A 17,878-nucleotide genomic window follows, 5' to 3' on the forward strand; every position below is an offset into this window, starting at 1 on the left:
CGTATTTGAGACGACCAAGGCGTTCGATATCGGATGCAGATACATTTTCGAAACGGGAGATTTTGGAACCGGAAGGAATTTACGACGCATCCAATTCGGGTAGATTCAGAAGGGACGTTGAACTGGTAGGAGGTAATACGAAGAAGATCGTCGGTTTAATAAGAAAAATTTATGTGCCTAAACAACGTATTTATCGAAGATTCGCTCAAGATAGATACACCGGAGGATTGGTTTTTGATTCTTGGATGGGGAGATTGTAGAAAAAACAAAAAGAATTTTTCAGTTTAATATTTATGTGATATTTTTTGTGATTGGAGGTAATTTTGATTATTTATACGTTAAAGACTGTTTTGAGTAGAGTTATTAACATGGCGTTTTATTTTTTTTTGTATTTTTTTAAATAAATTAGTGAGAATTAAGTATTTTTTACTATCACTTCTTCTTCTATTAGAACTATTAATGCCCTTTCGAGAGTCAGGGTATTGGGATCAAAGTTTTCATTATCCTTTTATCCAATTTTCTCCACTCGTTCCGATACTCTGTTGTATTTTTTCTTCTGCCTTCCTCCTTCGTGTGCTACTTGTTGTGGTCGAGTTTTCCTGAGACTGTTTTTGGAGGATATAAGTACTAAATACTGATTTAATACTACTTATACAGATGTTGAGAGTGAAAAATTAAAAAGAGGACTGTTTTTTGGAGATGTAAGTACTAAATACTGACTTAGTACTACTTATACAGATGTTAAAAGTAGATAAGTAAAAATAGGACTGTTTTTGGAGGATATAAGTACTAAATACTGATTTAGTACTACTTATACAGATGTTGAGAGTAGATAAGTAAAAATAGCACTGTTTTTTGGAGATGTAAGTACTAAATACTGATTTAGTACTACTTATTCCGACGTTTGAAGTGAACAAGTAGGAAAAGAACTGTTTTTGGAGAATATAAGTACTAAATACTGATTTAGTACTACTTATACAGATGTTGAGGGTAGATAAGTAAAAATAGGACTGTTTTTTGGAGGATATAAGTACTAAATACTGATTTAGTACTACTTATACAGATGTTGAGAGTGAATAAGTAAAAAGAGGACTGTTTTTTGGAGATGTAAGTACTAAATACTGATTTAATACTACTTATACCAGGGTTGAGAGTAAATTAGTAAGAAAAAGATTGTTTTTGGATGATATAAGTACTAAATACTGAATTAGTACTACTTATACAGATGTTGAGAGTGAATAATTAAAAAGAGGACTGTTTTTTGGAGATGTAAGTACTAAATACTGATTTAATACTCCTTATACCAGGGTTGAGAGTAAATTAATAAGAAAAAGATTGTTTTTGGATGATATAAGTACTAAATACTGAATTAGTACTACTTATACAGATGTTGAGAGTGAATAATTAAAAAGAGGACTGTTTTTGGACATGTAAGTACCAAATACTGATTTAGTACTACTTATACCGGCGTTTAAAGTGAACAAGTAGGAAAAGAACTGTTTTTGGAGGATATAAGTACTAAATACTGATTTAGTACTACTTATACAGATGTTGAGAGTGAATAAGTAAAAAGAGGACTGTTTTTTGGAGATGTAAGTACTAAATACTGATTTAATACTTCTTATACCCGGGTTGAGAGTAAAATAGTAAGAAAAAGATTGTTTTTGGAAGATACAAGTACTAAATATTGATTTAGTACTACTTATTCCGGGATTTGAAGTAAATAAGTAGGAAAAGAACTGTTTTTGGAGTATATAAGTACTAAATACTGATTTAGTACTACTTATACAGATGTTGAGATTGAATAAGTAAAAAGAGGACTGTTTTTTGGAGATGTAAGTACTAAATACTGATTTAATACTTCTTATACCCGGGTTGAGAGTAAAATAGTAAGAAAAAGATTGTTTTTGGAAGATACAAGTACTAAATATTGATTTAGTACTACTTATTCCGGGATTTGAAGTAAATAAGTAGGAAGAGGACTGTTTTTTGAAGATATAACTACTAAATACTGATTTAGTACTACTTTTGCAGGGATTGCAAGTAAATAAGTGGGAAAAGGACTGTTTTTGGAAAATGTGAGTACTAATACTGATTTAATACTACTCATACCAGGGTTGATAGTAAATTAGTAGAAAAAGTACTGTTTTTGGGAGATGTAAGTACTAAATATTGATTAAGTACTACTTATACAGAAGTTGAAAGTCTATAAGTAGGAAGAGGACTGTTTTTGGAAGATGTGAGTGCTAAATAGTACCAAGTTCAAAAGTAACTAAATAGGAAAAGAAGTTAGAAGTTATAAATAGGAGAAAGGATGATGTTTGCAGGATTTAAGTAATCATTTACTAATTCAGTACTACTCAAACCAAGATTAAGAGAAGATAAATACAAAAAGTATCTTTGTACGTTCTACGTACTAATTTAGTACTATTCGATATAAGGTTAGAAATGAATAAATAGGAAATAAGTGAGTTTGCAATATATAAGTACTAAATACTGATTTAGTACTGCTTAAACCAATGTTAAGAGTAAATAAATAGTAAAAGGAGTATTAATGGACGACATAAGTACTATGTAATGATTTAGTACTACTTGTATCGCGGTTAAAATCGAGCAAATAGGAAAAGGGATATTTTAGTATGATATAAGTACTAAATACCAATTTAGTAATACTTGCACCATTATTAAAAGTAATATAAGTTTAATAAAGAAATGTTTCTGAAAGGTTTTTCAAAGGTTGCCGGGATATAGGGGAAATAAGGGCAGTAAAACATAAATTTTTCTATCAAAATTTTAATAAAATCAAACTTCATTTCAATAGACCAACCAATAAATTATTTTTATACGTACAACTATGAGGAACCAATTTCCCTAAATGCACTTCATAACCAAAACTTTCGATATAAAATTTCCTATCGGTATCGACGACGTCCATACAGAAATAACCCTGTTTCGTCTTGAGATTATCCTCGTCGTGAGTTTGGTCGGCGGCGTGCGCGAAGTTGAGGTAATTCTTCAAATCCACATCCGAATTTCGAAACTGTTCGCTACGAGGGTAACTCAAACGATGACAATCCCTTACGCCGCCGTAACAACAAGGACAAACCACTAAATGAGCTTTTTTTTCGACGCAATTTTGTATAACTAAATCCGTAGCGACACCGCACGCGTGTAGAGCCACTCCTATATCGAAATCGCCATCGAAATAATCCAAATTCGATTGTACGAGCGATACGTTAGTCAACGAGAGTTTCTTTATAGTTTCCTCGGCTCTCGATAGAGATCTCTCCTTATTTTCGACTAAAATAATCTGGCAATTAGGTAACAAAACACCCAGGAGGATTCCCAAATGTCCGCTTCCGCTACAGAAATCTACTATTTTGTATTCGTTTTTTTTCGCTATTTTCATAACCGCTTTCGATAAATTTTCCAATTGCTCGCTTTTTCTGCCGGCTCGGGTTTTCGGTAAAGCCCCGCCGTTAGGATTGGCTGCTAAAGGGATTTTCGACCAATCGAATTCGATTTCCATACCGAAAGGCGTTTTATTATTTTTTATTTCCAGGTAAATATTTTTCAGTAGTTCGAATGATTCTTCTAGATCGTTCTGTTTAGTATAAATCCGCTTTTCCGGTTTATAACGAACAGGATCGGATTTATATAAACTTTGCTTGATAAAATTTGATTCTATTATTTGTGTTGAGGCGATTTTCTTTTGGGTTATTCGTATTTTTTTACCCGATAAAGTATTTTCCATTTTACCAAACCAAATCGCAGTTAGAGGTAATTTTTCGAGTAAATTATTGGGAGAATTTTTCAACATCACCTCGTAACATTGATATAATATAATATCGGATAGAGTCATTTGAGGTCCTTCGCTGAAACTGTGCATTTCTGTTTGACTATTAAATTTTCTAGCCACTTTATATACGTTATGAATTCGCGCAGGTGTCGATAGATGGTACTCGAATCTAAGCATATCCGGAGGTATGAAAAACGTTTTTTCTTTATTATATTTATTTTTCAAAATGTCCTTCGTAGTTTTGATGATATCGATTTCGCAAAATCTCGTCCAAGTCGACGTTTCCGAACAAGATAAAAGACAAGCTTCTCTGAACCCCAATAAATCTCTTATATCGCTTAAATCGCTAATTTTAATTAAACTTCTAGCTACCGAACATAAACCTGCGATAGTTCGTCGTTCGGATACTAAAACCGGCCAAATAACCAAAGTCGCCGGATCTGGAATAGACGTTGTTTCGAAATTTAGATTTTCCAAAGAAATTTCAATCAAAGGTATCGACGGTTTTTTCGATACAGTTTTTACAACTAAAATAACGTTCGCTTTCACTAATTTGTAAATAAATAGTATAATTGAAGTTTCGACATCCACCCAATTCGAAGAATCCCCGTAGGTGCGTATGTACAAATGCGTGGGGGTCATCTGAAAATAAAAATAAACTCATTTTTGTGCAAATCAAATTCCTAAAATATGTTTGAATGAAGATTTCTCTGTAAATTACGATAAATTGTAATAAACAACGTTTTTACTAAGCCACTGTTGTCAGTCACAAGAAGAATTGCTTTTTTGTATTTTTTAATAAAAAAACTTGTTTCTATCAAGTTTTTTTTGGAAAATATTTTGTTGTTTTGTGTTTTTACTATTTACTTATTTGAAGGATTCAGAATATTGGTGTCAATCAGTTGAAAAGAAAAATGTAAAAAGAATTTGACAACATTGTATCGTTCATATCCTATTTAAGGTCATTGATATGGATAACTAGATATGTCAAAATTGAAAATATGTTTTTTTAACAAAACTGTATTTCATTCCAAGTTGAAATCTTTTATTTTATATACAGGGTGGTACAATTGAAAACATAATTTATTTGAATTTGAATCCCTGTATTAAATTTAATAAAAATTAGTAAAATTGATCATTTTAGTTAATGTTAATTAACATTTTCCTAAATAAACAAGAAATATCTCATGTTATAATATCATACCTTATCAAACACAGTTAGCAAGCTGCCTTTGGACTCTCTGTAAAATACGCTTGTTCAAAACTCTTTTTCTGGATACAACACAAACTGTAGATAAAATTCCGATCGCAAACATGCAGCCTTCGAATCTCCAGAACGCCAATTCGTCGTAATAAACGGCTTTATCACAACTTCTGGTAACAATTTCACCATTTGAACATCTCAATACTTCTTTGTAATAACTGTGGATACACACCCCGATAGATTTGCTGTTTATTTCGAAATCTTAAACACGTAAATCCGTAACGATGTATTAGTAAAATAGAAATGTTTTTACCTGTGCAGGGCTCGCATTCCTTGACAATTTCGTAATGTCCCGCTTCCCAGCAAGTAGAGTTTTGCTCTACGACGAAATTCGATTTTTTTGGACGTTTAGTTGATTCCGTCCAATGCGATTCGATCAATAGCACTAATATAGTCAATCTTGAAAAGAATTTTTATTTGCTTTAAGGTTATGTACGTGTTTGTTTCTACTTACATTCCTAATATTGTAATACCGAGTAACATGCGTTTCTTTGGACACGATTCTATCATTTTCTTATTGAATTATAAAATAATTACAGCAATCATTATCTTTATTTTTAATAAATATATTATGAAAGCCATAAATGACTTATCAAACTTTAACCTAAAAATACTTTGTCAATCAGATTTGACATTCGTCATAGAACTTATATTAAGTACAGTTTACACGATTACTATCAACAATATTCCTGATTGAAATCAACTTTTTGTATAAATTATTATACAATAACATAAAAATAAGAATTTTTTCAATTGTTGGAATCAATAAATAATCATATTAACTGGATTTGTTCTAAAAATAGAGTAGTTTTTATATTAGTTTATTACAATGTGAATCTACCTTAACATGTTTCTTCAACGTTCTATGAAAATGAATAAAAGATAGATTTTATTATAAAAATTATAAATTCGTTTTTGTTCACACTAACTATTTAGAAATTGGTATTGGAACATAAATTAGTTACATAATCTATTTCTAAATACAGATATTACCAAGTAATAATATTACTCTCGCCATCTATGATACGATTGAAGAATCCTTACGTAATTCATAAGTTTCTGTATTTCATTTTCTTAGTTTGTAAAACTGTGTATAGATGACGTCTTTATCCAAATCAAAAATTTAAAAGAAATTATTCATATGAAGGTATTTATGATTTATTTATACAATCTCATAAATATAGATTCTGCACCCCAAAAAAATGACATATCAACCCCATTCGAATGTTTGTTTACATTAAATTTCAAATTCATTTATGATTATAGGGATAGTTTGTACTTGGAATATTTATTGAATTGATTTTCTATCTAAATTTGATATTTTTTTTGAGTTCTGAATATTTTGTACGAGGAGCATAAAATATTACTGAATAAAAATTTCCTCACTCAATATTTATTTTCATAATTTGGCAAGTTAGTTTAAAAAAACTATTTATGGTAGTGATCATACAGGGCGTGAAAATTATTATGATTAATGTTGAAAGTTGAGGTAATTTAAGAAATATTCAAGGGACTTTTCCTCAGTTTCTTTAAATGTAAAATTTTGACAGATGACAGAAACAATTAACGAAAATGTTTTATACAGGGAAGCATATCATATAGAATTGTGAGTTGAGTAGATATTTATAAATGTATAGATACAGGTGGTAGCAAAAAGAAAATCGTAGAAATTCCATTAATTTTCAAAAAATTTTCATGATTTACATGAATTTTTATGAATTTTCACAAATTCCCATGAATTTCTATGTTTTCGTTAATTTTTAGTAATTTCCATTAATTTTCGTAATTTTTCATAAATTTCCACGAAGTTTCGATACAATTTCAAAATTGGCATAGATTTTCACGAGTTCTTATAAATTTTCATAAATTTAATGTATTTTTATAAATTTTCATTAGTTTTTGTGAATTTTCGTGAATTTTTATATAATTTCAAAAATTTCGATGGATTCTTTTCCATTTCCATAAACTTGTTCATTTATTTTGTGAATTTTCATGAACTCTCATAAATTTTCATCCATTTTTATAAATTTTTATAAATGCCCAGAAACTGTCATAAATTTCCATGTATTTTCATCAATTTGATGACTTTTCTTAAGTTTTTGTGAATTTTCGTGAATTTTCGTGAATTTTTGTGAATTTTCGTGAATTTTCATGTAGTTTCGAAAATTTCAATGGATTCTTAACCATTTCCATAAATTTTTATCAATGTTCATTTATTACCATGAATTTCCATAAATTTTCATGATTTACATGAATTTTTATGAATTTCCACAAATTCCCCCGAATTTCTATATTTTCGTTAATTTTTTTGAATTTTTCACAAATTCCCCCGAATTTCTATATTTTCGTTAATTTTTATGAATTTCCATAAATTTTCACAAACTTTCATGAAGTTTTGTGAATTTTCGTGAATTTTCATAAATTTCCATATATTTTCATAAATTTTTATAAATGCCCATAAAGTGTCGTACATTTTCATGAATTTTTATCAATTTTTATCAATTTTCATAAATTTCAATTTACAAGACTTTGTAAATTTTCGTAAATTTTCAGGAACTTTCATATATTTCCATCTATTTCCATGAATTTTCACAAACTTTCATAAATTCTTGTGAGTTTCAATATATTTCCATCAATTGCCAGAAATTTCCATAAATTTTCATATATTTTCTATTTATATTCGATGCACTTTCATAAATTTTCATCATTTCCATAAATTGTCTTAGATTTTGTCAAGTTTCAAGATATCTTCAAACATTTTTACAACTTTCATAAATTCTCATAAATTTCCGTACATTTTCATCAATTTTCCTAAATTTTCGTGAATTCATTTCAAAAATATTCTAATTTTTATTTTTTTTACCATTTCTGTAAAAATATCTAACTGCAATTTTCAAATTTTTGATCATTGAAAGTTTCATAAGGGTTGAAATATTTAAAAAGCAAACACTTCAAATACAAATATAATTTTGAATAATTTTCAATTATAAAAGTTTCAAATGATTAGGGGATGATTTGAAGGGGTTGCATGATTTTGAATGATCATAAAAGTGCTTGAGAATGTCAACAGATTTACGAATCATACATTCAAACTTTATTTCACCCGAAACGTGCACGAAATCTGTTATTTCAAATTTTTTTGTAATAAGGGGTAGTTTACACCCCCGAAAATATAAAAAACCCTGTTTGGCACGGGGAATATTTGGTAAAAGAGGGTAAATTGAAATTTTCATGAAAATCGAGATCATAATAATAATAAGTGTGTTTAAAAAAAGCTTCCAATATTACTACCCTCAGAGGATGGACTTCGTAGGGGTTGCATGATACCAATTAATCATAAACTTGTGCGGGAATATCAACAGATCTACGAATAATTAATTTAAACTGTATTTTCACTTAAATACATGGTAAAATCCAAGATTTTTAATTTTTTACGATAAGGGATAGTTTTCACCCTTAAAAAATGAGATACTCAGGGTAGATTTCGAATAAGGGGGTGTGTAGAGCTTAAATCCATTAAATTCCATAAAAATCGACGTCGATTAACAAAATTCCACAGTTTTAACATTTTTTACCGCTGATTCCTGGCCTATAGAATTGGTTGAAAGTCAATAATAATTTCCAAAAAATAAATTGGTATCAAAAGATGTAATAACAACAATATGTTGAATAAATATATTAAAAATATATTTCTGTTTTCCATACGAATAAAATCTTTTTAAAAAATAAAATATTCGTAATAATAGTTTAAACATTTATCTATTATTTTTAATTAAACAAACCAAAATCTAGTAGTTCAAAGTTACTCAACTCAACGTCGACTTTTCTCCTCGTAATTTAGTTGCTTTCCGCTCTTCGGACGGCTAATACCATTTAGCGCAAGCTTGGTGTTTACAAGCGCACGTGTAACACGTGACAATGTGTTTGACAACAAACAAAACCGCGGCGATTTTCAGACCCGTTTTTTCGGATATTTGATTTTTCGGTATAAGGACGAAGGAAAAAAAAAATGACTTTATGTGCGTTTGCTTATTTATTAAGTGAAGTTAATTAATTTAATTTTTAATCGGTTTTTTTGTGACTGTTTATAACACGATGTATTTAGGAAACATTTTTTTTCGGTGAGATTTTAAATTTTCTCTTATATTTTAGTGAAAGTTTTTTAATAAAACGACCACCTTCTAAGGCGATTTATATTCTCAATGCCCAATCACGAAATTTCGCAAAACATGGACCAATGATTATCGTTTATTATTTTTTTATTTATTTTACAATGAAATTTTGCATGACCTCGAATTTTTTTTAATCAATTCCTTTCATTCTAATTTGTGAATGTGGTTAAAGGACCTATTAGTCCGAGAGCTGGTTACAAAAAATGGGGTCGATAAGATACGCGCCATTTCAGCTTGTAAACTGGCGGCCCTGACTTAGTACATCACCAAATTCCAGTTTTTAAGGTCAATTAGGATATGAAAATGATTTTCCCGAACGGAAAAATCGGCTGAAAAACCTCAAAAAACGTTCGATAAACAAACTTCTGAATATCCTACTGACTGCGCCATTTAACTTTCGAGGAATTTGTACATCACCAAATTCCAGTTTTTAAGGTCAATTAGGATATGAAAATGACTTTCCCGAACGGAAAAATCGGCTGAAAAACCTCAAAAAACGTTCGATAAACAAACTTCTGAATATCCTATTGACTGCGCCATTTAACTTTCGAGGAATTTGTACATCACCAAATTCCAGTTTTTAAGGTCAATTAGGATATGAAAATGACTTTCCCGAACGCAAAAATCGGCTGAAAAACCTCAAAAAACTTTCAATAAACAAACTTCTGAATATCCTACTGACTGCGCCAACTAACTTTCGAGGAATTTGTACATCACCAAATGCCACTTTTCAAGGTCAGCACTGGTCGGATATGAAAATGATTTTCCTTAACGCAAAAATCGGCTGAAAACCTCAAAAAACGTTCGATAAACAAACTTCTGAATATCCTACTGACTGCGCCAATTAACTTTCGAGGAATTCGTACATCATCAAACGCCACTTTTTAAGGAAAAATTGGCCGAAAAAGGTTAGGTTAGATTAAGTTAGATTGTTGATTGAATGCAACTACGATATTTAGAGTCTTTTGGCAGCCTTTGTTGTTGCATTTCGAGGTGGTTAGGTTAGGTAAAGGTAGGTTAGGTTAGGTTAGAGGTGGTTAGGTTAGGTTAGGTTAGATTAGTTTAGGTTAGGTTAGAAAAATAATAAAATTTTGCACTTAAATGACCAATAGAACCTCATAAGCAGTTCGGTTCGACAACTTTTTTCAAATCGTTATATCCACTACACCGCCTAAGAAAAGATGATGCTGTGTAACTTGAAGGACGAAGCCCAAAGCCTTTTCTTGATCAATAAAGAGGACTCTAGACCAAAATATACGACTAGTTATGTCTGCTTATTTATCTATGTGGAACTTGTTAATATTTTTTTTTTGAGGAAAATCTTTTGAAACGTTTACAGAATGGATTAATTCCAATCTCATTTTATGATAATATTAAATCTATTTTTGGGACTTTTATCTTGTGGTATCTGAGTTTAAACAAATGTTGCAAATGAAAATTATCGTTTTATAAGTGAATTGTTAGGAAATTTTTTTATTAAAAATACTTTTATTTGATTTTAATTTAATTTTCTGTTTTGTGTCTTTATTTACCTCCGAGTGAGTTAGACATCAGCTCTAACATATTCGTATGAATATTTTTCGGTTTTCTATCCGTCCTAAAGACGGAATCACCTTTTTCGAAACATCCTGTATACTTAAATTTATATGAAAAACATTGCATGTAATTAATCATCGATATTTCATCGACGTTTCCTGGACTATAATTGAAATCTCGTTCACAAAACTTCTGTATAATCATATGCAGAAGCAGAGTTGGTTTATCTGGGAAAGTAAATATGACATGACATTTTTCGAACTACATAATTTATTATTCCATATGATTATGGGAGTACTTTCAAACTGAACACCTTGTCAAGCTTGTAAGCTTAAGAACTTAACCTCTTTATTGAAATGATATACGAAAAAATGACTCCCTGTTATCGCTCGTGATTTTTTTTAAATCTTCTTAATTAATAAGATTGACGTAACATCGAATGTAATTATTTAATTTTTAAGCAGATTATCGATTTTGATGAATAAGTACGTCTGAAAAATTATCGTTATTTCCATTGGAGTTTCCTTTAAATATAAAACGAAAATAAATTTTGAAAATACATTATTTTTGGGAATAGAACACTTTTTATTATATTGAGGTCTTAAATACAAAAAGATATATACTACCCGTCAAAAGTTGTTCTTAAATTGTGAATTAATTTTTCGGTGTTTATGATTGTAGTTTAGTCCCTATGAGACGTAATAACGTGCTGTGATTCATACTTTTTGAGGCATGATAGAGTTTTATGTAGTGATCAGTCCAAGTTTTTGGATTTTTGGGCCCACAGTTAGCAAATAAGATCAATAAATCCAGAGATGTGCCTTTCAGTGCTTCTACAGTGGAAAGGAGTTTGAGGGAAGCTGACCTTGGACACATGAAGACCATGATAGAGTTTTATGTAGTGATCAGTCCAAGTTTGAGACTTTTGGGCCCACAGATAGCAGATCAGATCAATAAATCCAGAGATGTGCCTTTCAGTGCTTCTACAGTGGAAAGGAGTTTGAGGGAAGCTGGCCTTGGACACATGAAGAGCATAATAGAGTTTTATGTAGTGATCAGTCCAAATTTGAGACTTTTGGGCTCACAGTTAGCAAATAAGATCAATAAATCTGCCTTTCAGTGCTTCTACAGTGGAAAGGAGTTTGAGGGAAGCTGGCCTTGACACATGAAGAGCATAATAGAGTTTTATGTAGTGATCAGTCCAAGTTTGAGACTTTTGGGCTCACAGTTAGCAGATCAGATCAATAAATCCAGAGATCTGCCTTTCAGTACTTCTACAGTGGAAAGGAGTTTGAGGGAAGTTGGCCTTGGACACATGAAGAGCATGATAGAGTTTTATGTAGTGATCAGTCCAAGTTTGAGGCTTTCGGGTCTAAGAGAAGCGCGAAGAGAAGTGGGCACGTCAAAGGAAAAACGGAAGGTAGTAGTGAAGAAGACGTCAAAATAAAATAAAGTAATCCAAAACTATCCTTTTCACAGCGACGTATCATCATCAAATACTTATTATGAACTCTAACCTCATCAAGTTATCTTTGCTATAAATTGTCTGTGTTTAGTCTCTCTGTAAGTTTTATAGATTCTACGTCAAATTAGTTGATTGTACTACATTATATGCTGTAAATCTAGAAGTTTATGTTAGTAAGCAGCCACCAGGTCCTCATGAACCACCTAACGATCCATCTAGTGCAGTTTTAGGACTGATCGAAAGTATTTTCTATAAATAATCATAATTTATGATATTCTTTTTTCAGAATGTTTCTTTATGGCGAACTGTTTCTTTAGGATGTTCAACATAAAGTCCTGGAGCATACAAATATCAAAATAAATGGTATTGTTTTTATCTGTTGCGTATAGTGTGAGCAAAAACTTTTGACGGGTAGTGTATATCATCCTCGATAGGAATTGACATTTAAAACTCAATCAAAAGTCGTAGGACGATCTAGATTGAAGTTCAGATCATTTTTATGTTACTTAGATACGATAATTATTATAAATATCAATAATTTTTTGTTGAACGGCAATTTATTGATAATTTATTCTAAAATTTCGTTGAAAGCTATATAATAATGACGAAATCTAATGTTTTATGGTAGTTAAATTATTTAAACGTTCTCAATTGGTGTATCGAATGTATTAGACGGGCATTAATCCATCCCGATATTATCTAAATTTACTGTAAAGAAGTTTCGTTTTCATTCATTCATTCTTCAGATAATTTCTTTTAACTATAATGGAAATCTTAATAATTCTACGAAGCGCAGGTAGAAAATCACATTCGAATTGAGATTTTGTCATAATAAACATTTAAGGCTAAATTGTGGGTGTGAATTTAAAAGGTAAACGGTGCTTTTCTCTGCCCTGCATTACGTTCTGTAGCAGTATTTGTCTTTTCCGACCAATGCGTCTTGGTACTTCGTCGCTGGGGATTCTGACAGTCCAGGGTATCTTCAAGATGAATCTATAGAGTCATATCTCAATTTTTTTGATCATTTGAGCTTTCTAGGTTCATGTTTTAACTTCCTACACTAGTACTAACCACACCTAACATTCCTTGAATCATATTCTGACGTGGATTTTTAGATTTCTGTTCAATAATTGTCAACAGCTTTGTTTTGCGACCAATGCGTCTTGGTACTTCGTCGCTGAGGACTCAATCAGTCCAAGGTATCTTCAAAATGAATCTATAGAGTCATATCTCAATTTTTTTGATCATTTGAGCTTTCTAGGTCCAAGTTTCAACTCCTTACATCAGTACTAACCACACTTAACATTCCTTGAATCATATTCTGACGTGGATTTTTAGATTTCTGTTTAAAAATTGTCAACAGCTTTGTTTTGCGACCAATGCGTCTTGGTACTTCGTCGCTGGGGATTCTGTCAGTCCATGGTATCTTCAATATGAATCTATAGAGTCATATCTCAAGTTTTTTGATCATTTGAGCTTTCAAGGTCCAAGTTTTAACTCCTTACATCATTACTAACCACACTTAACATTCCTTGAATCATATTCTGACGTGGATTTTTAGATTTCTGTTTAAAAATTGTCAACAGCTTTGTTTTGCGACCAATGCGTCTTGGTACTTCGTCGCTGGGGATTCTGTCAGTCCATGGTATCTTCAATATGAATCTATAGAGTCATATCTCAAGTTTTTTGATCATTTGAGCTTTCAAGGTCCAAGTTTTAACTCCTTACATCATTACTAACCACACTTAACATTCCTTGAATCATATTCTGACGTGGATTTTCAGATTTCTGTTTAAAAATTGTCAACAGCTTTCTTTTGCGACCAATGCGTCTTGGTACTTCGTCGCTGGGGATTCTGTCAGTCCATGGTATCTTCAATAAGAATCTATAGAGTCATATCTCAATTTTTTTGATCATTTGAGCTTTCAAGGTCCAAGTTTTAACTCCTTACACCAGTACTAACCACACCTAACATTTCTTTTGACCTTTTGTGTTGCAATTATTTCTTTCATATTTTCGTATTTGTATATATTTTATCACAATACGTTATTCATTCTTGTATTTCTACAAAAATTCCTTTTTTGTCGACCAGTATATATTCAAATCGATTGGTATCTGTAATTAAAACAAGTGTGTAGAATTCGTGTAGGTTTGTGGTCTTCATAGATATCTATAGCTTCGTTCGAATGATTTATCAAAAGTGTGACAAACTATCTAAAATCAATGTTACCAACTTTAAACTGTGAATGACCCAATGACAACACCTGCATATAAATGTTCTCGTTTTGATACATTAGCCGCTTATTTTATAGTGGCAATAAATGATAGTGCACGAGATATATATTTAGAACGACGTTTAAATTGTTTTAAATACAGGGAGAGTCATTTAGTATCTTAAAAGCTACAAATTTTGTATTTAAATCATCGAATTAATAACTGACATTATATGTTGAAGAGTAATAATATATTGCTACAAAATTATTGAATACCGTGTGAATAGTGTGAACAGATTGTAGAAAGTACTAAGAACAAGTGTCACAGTATAATTAAGCGGTATTTTTCATTATAAAGCATAATTAAGTACGTTTGCTAAGTCTAGGGAAATTGTGCACAAACTGGCAACACTGCAAAGGCGGGTTCCTTCCATTCCCAATATTGAAACAACCTGAAACTTCTTCAAGGGCGAATGTTTTAAGATTTTTTGGGTCTATTTACCATTAGGATGCATTTCAGTTTTGAATAAGTCGACCAAAGTGTTGAAGACTTGCACATTTTGGATTTAGTTTCGAAATAAACTAGTAAAACTCTTTCTGTGAATCTGTTTAAGCCTTTTTTAGTACACCACTCCACACTCCACACTTCTGGTGTGCAATTTACACTTTCACTTCACTATTATTCTCCAACACTACACTTCTTTTAATTAGACAAAAAACGAATATCAAGAACTAAACGTGTGACGTAGAAAAATAATATTTACAACACCGCTTTCATGTTGGTTGGATATTGGACGGTTTTGTGGGTGTTAATGTTTTTGATAGGAGTTGTTATAAGATTTTATCGCTTTCATATGATCTTCACTAAAGCCGTTGCGCGATGCCAGTAAAGTTATTAAAATAGTCATCAAACAGTCGAGATGTAGATAAAATTAAATACAGGTTTCAATAATCTCTTCGATATTATTCGAGGTAATCGGATGCTGTTTAAGAAATAACAAGAAATTTTAGTTTTTTAACAGATTATAAGACTAAAATAGAAAAGAAAACACAAAAATGTTGGAAAAAAATCGTCAATCTCCTCAAAATAGCAATTAACTGTCGAAATCTTTGACCACCGAGTCATTTTTCAAGTGAGGGAAGAGAAAATGATCCGAGAGGGATAAATCTGGCGAATAGGGTGCGTGACGTTGCAATTCAAACTTTAATTCATCAATTTTGGTCATTGCAATAACGGATGTTTGAACTGGTGCATTGTTTTGATGAAGCAGCAATTCCTTCGTAGCAAAATGCGGTAGTTTCTAAAAGAAAACACAAAAATGTTGGAAAAAAATCGTCAATCTCCTCAAAATAGCAATTAACTGTCGAAATCTTTGACCACCGAGTTATTTTTTAAGTGAGGAAAGAGAAAACGATCCGAGGGGAATAAATCTGGCGAATAGGGTGCATGAGGTTGCAATTTAAACTTTAATTCATCAATTTTGGTCATTGCAATAACGGATGTTTGAACTGGTGCATTGTTTTGATGAAGCAGCAATTCCTTCGTAGCAAAATGCGGTAGTTTTTAAAAGAAAACACAAAAATTTTGGAAAAAAATCGTCAATTTTCTCAAAATAACCATTAACTGTCGAAATCTTTGACCACCGAGTCATTTTTCAAGTGAGGGAAGAGAAAATGATCCGAGGGGGATAAATCTGGCGAATAGGGTGCATGAGGTTGCAATTCAAACTTTAATTCATCAATTTTGGTCATTGCAATAACGGATGTTTGAACTGGTGCATTGTCTTGATGAAGCAGCAATTCCTTCGTAGCAAAATGCGGTAGTTTTTCTTTGATTTCTTCGTTTAAACGTTGCAATAAGTTCGTTGATGAAAGTTGCTTCTTTTACAAGATAGTCAATGAAAATCATCCCACGCACATCCCAAAAAACCAACACCAAGACCTTGCCTGCAAATAGAACGACTTTTCCTTCTTTGGAGCAGGTTCTACCTTCTTAGTTCATTGTTTTTTTGTTTGATAGACCCAATTTTCTTCCATGTTTATAGAACGTCGCAATAATTTTCTGAAACATTGTCCAACACTTGACGGAAACATCTTTTTGTTCTATTGCGGCATCTATCTTCTGCACAACTTTCTCATGTCCAAATTTTCAGTTAATATGCGATGTATCGCACTTTTTGGAATGCCTACTATGTCCGGTAGCTCACCCAGTACCACTTTATGAATTTTCTCCACCATTTATGGAGTCGTCACCGCGTTTGGTCTACCACTACGATGCTGGTCCTTGCAGGTTGTACAGTCTCGTTTAAACTGTTTCTGTATCCTACAGTTATGAATCAAATTTTGATCACAAGCCTATTATCGCACACGTTGAAGCGTCAGTCATAATAAGAACCCCACAACTGAAAAACAAAATGAAACGGTAGATTTAAAGGCTTAAGGAACCAGGAAGTATCGAAAGGACAACTGATTTATTTAGCTCACAACTTCAGTTAGCAGATGCTACATCAAACGCTAAACAGAAATTTTTAATCTTTTAAAGAAGTCCGAGTAAAAAAACTTTCCAAACTACCCTTATATTTCTAATATGAAAAAGTCGCAGCTTCGTTTTGTTTATAAACAAATTGATAATTTAATGACGTAACTTTTATTACCTTCTCACACCTCGTTTAGATCTTGTGTTGACTAGATAATGAGGAATTAATAATTTTTTTATCGGTACATGTTTATAAATCAACGGTTTACACGACGATAACTCAAGCGCGGTGTTTTAAATACAAACAAACACTAAATAATATTTTTAAATATTTAAAAATATTGAATTTACGTCCTTTATAACTCCAAGTAGACATTATTTTAACTAATTATAATATTAAATTTATAAATTCAACAAATTTACGAACAGTAAACGTTCGGTTATATTGAAATATAAACACCAGTTGTTAGTTCATAAATCCAAAGTTCACTGATCGATATATGGTAAAAATTTTAGTTTCCGTTCGAAATATATTTATTTATAAATTACCCGATCAATTTTCACTAAAACTGTTTCAGTATCACTCGAAACAAACAAAATTCTCCATTGAAATATCCATCGTTAAACGAATACAATTTGAGTCGAGGTTGTTCAAAAAAAAAAAATAAATTGTGAACATAAAACGAAATCATAATTATCAATTATCAAAATTTCACAATTATAGTCTATTTTCACTTCTTTTCGTAAACAGTTAAAATATTTTTTAGACGACGCCATCTTAGAGTTGTTCGTTCTGTATTCATTGACATACCGAATGTTGCGTTCTGAGTGTTCCATGAATGACAGTTCCGTACTGCAAAACGCTTTCGGGACGTTCTGGAGTAGCGACTTCAACGTTGACAGTTGACAGTTTCATTTCGATGATTTTGCATAACCGTAAATTTTCAATTTTC

General features: G+C 31.4%; 3 protein-coding genes across 3 annotated transcripts in view; 1 reads left to right on the forward strand and 2 right to left on the reverse strand.

Annotated features, from left to right (window-relative positions):
* Nucleotides 1-2,777: 2,777 nt before the first annotated feature.
* LOC130898678 (glutathione S-transferase C-terminal domain-containing protein homolog) lies at nucleotides 2,778-4,441 on the reverse strand. The gene has a single exon (XM_057808127.1). It carries the CDS (start codon nucleotides 4,439-4,441, stop codon nucleotides 2,810-2,812), a length of 1,632 nt encoding a protein of 543 aa, XP_057664110.1. The 3' UTR covers nucleotides 2,778-2,809.
* A 566-nt stretch (nucleotides 4,442-5,007) lies between these two features.
* LOC130898679 (protein JTB) lies at nucleotides 5,008-5,694 on the reverse strand. Its single transcript, XM_057808128.1, has 3 exons — nucleotides 5,518-5,694; nucleotides 5,317-5,462; nucleotides 5,008-5,264 (listed from the first exon to the last, which is right to left on the reverse strand). Exons 1-3 carry the CDS (start codon nucleotides 5,571-5,573, stop codon nucleotides 5,008-5,010), a joined length of 459 nt encoding a protein of 152 aa, XP_057664111.1. The 5' UTR covers nucleotides 5,574-5,694.
* A 3,208-nt stretch (nucleotides 5,695-8,902) lies between these two features.
* Nucleotides 8,903-17,878, forward strand: part of LOC130898812 (thrombospondin type-1 domain-containing protein 4) — a 219,073-nt gene continuing 210,097 nt past the window's right edge. Inside the window, exon 1 of the mRNA XM_057808350.1 lies at nucleotides 8,903-9,184. Within this exon, the coding sequence (XP_057664333.1) occupies nucleotides 9,159-9,184 (26 nt within the window). The 5' untranslated portion in view covers nucleotides 8,903-9,158. The remainder of the gene's footprint in view (nucleotides 9,185-17,878) is intronic.

Source organism: Diorhabda carinulata, chromosome 10 (genome assembly GCF_026250575.1).
Source record: "Diorhabda carinulata isolate Delta chromosome 10, icDioCari1.1, whole genome shotgun sequence".
Taxonomy (NCBI): domain Eukaryota; kingdom Metazoa; phylum Arthropoda; class Insecta; order Coleoptera; family Chrysomelidae; genus Diorhabda; species Diorhabda carinulata.

Bases quoted from the DNA above. Each gene is read 5' to 3' on its own strand.
- LOC130898678 (XM_057808127.1), bottom strand. From the start codon at position 4,441: ATGACCCCCACGCATTTGTACATACGCACCTACGGGGATTCTTCGAAT.
- LOC130898679 (XM_057808128.1), bottom strand. From the start codon at position 5,573: ATGATAGAATCGTGTCCAAAGAAACGCATGTTACTCGGTATTACAATA. The intron at 5,463-5,517 runs GTAAGTAGAAAC...ATTCTTTTCAAG, and splicing joins GGTATTACAATATTAGGAAT to ATTGACTATATTAGTGCTAT. The intron at 5,265-5,316 runs GTAAAAACATTT...TACGTGTTTAAG, and splicing joins GGAATGCGAGCCCTGCACAG to ATTTCGAAATAAACAGCAAA.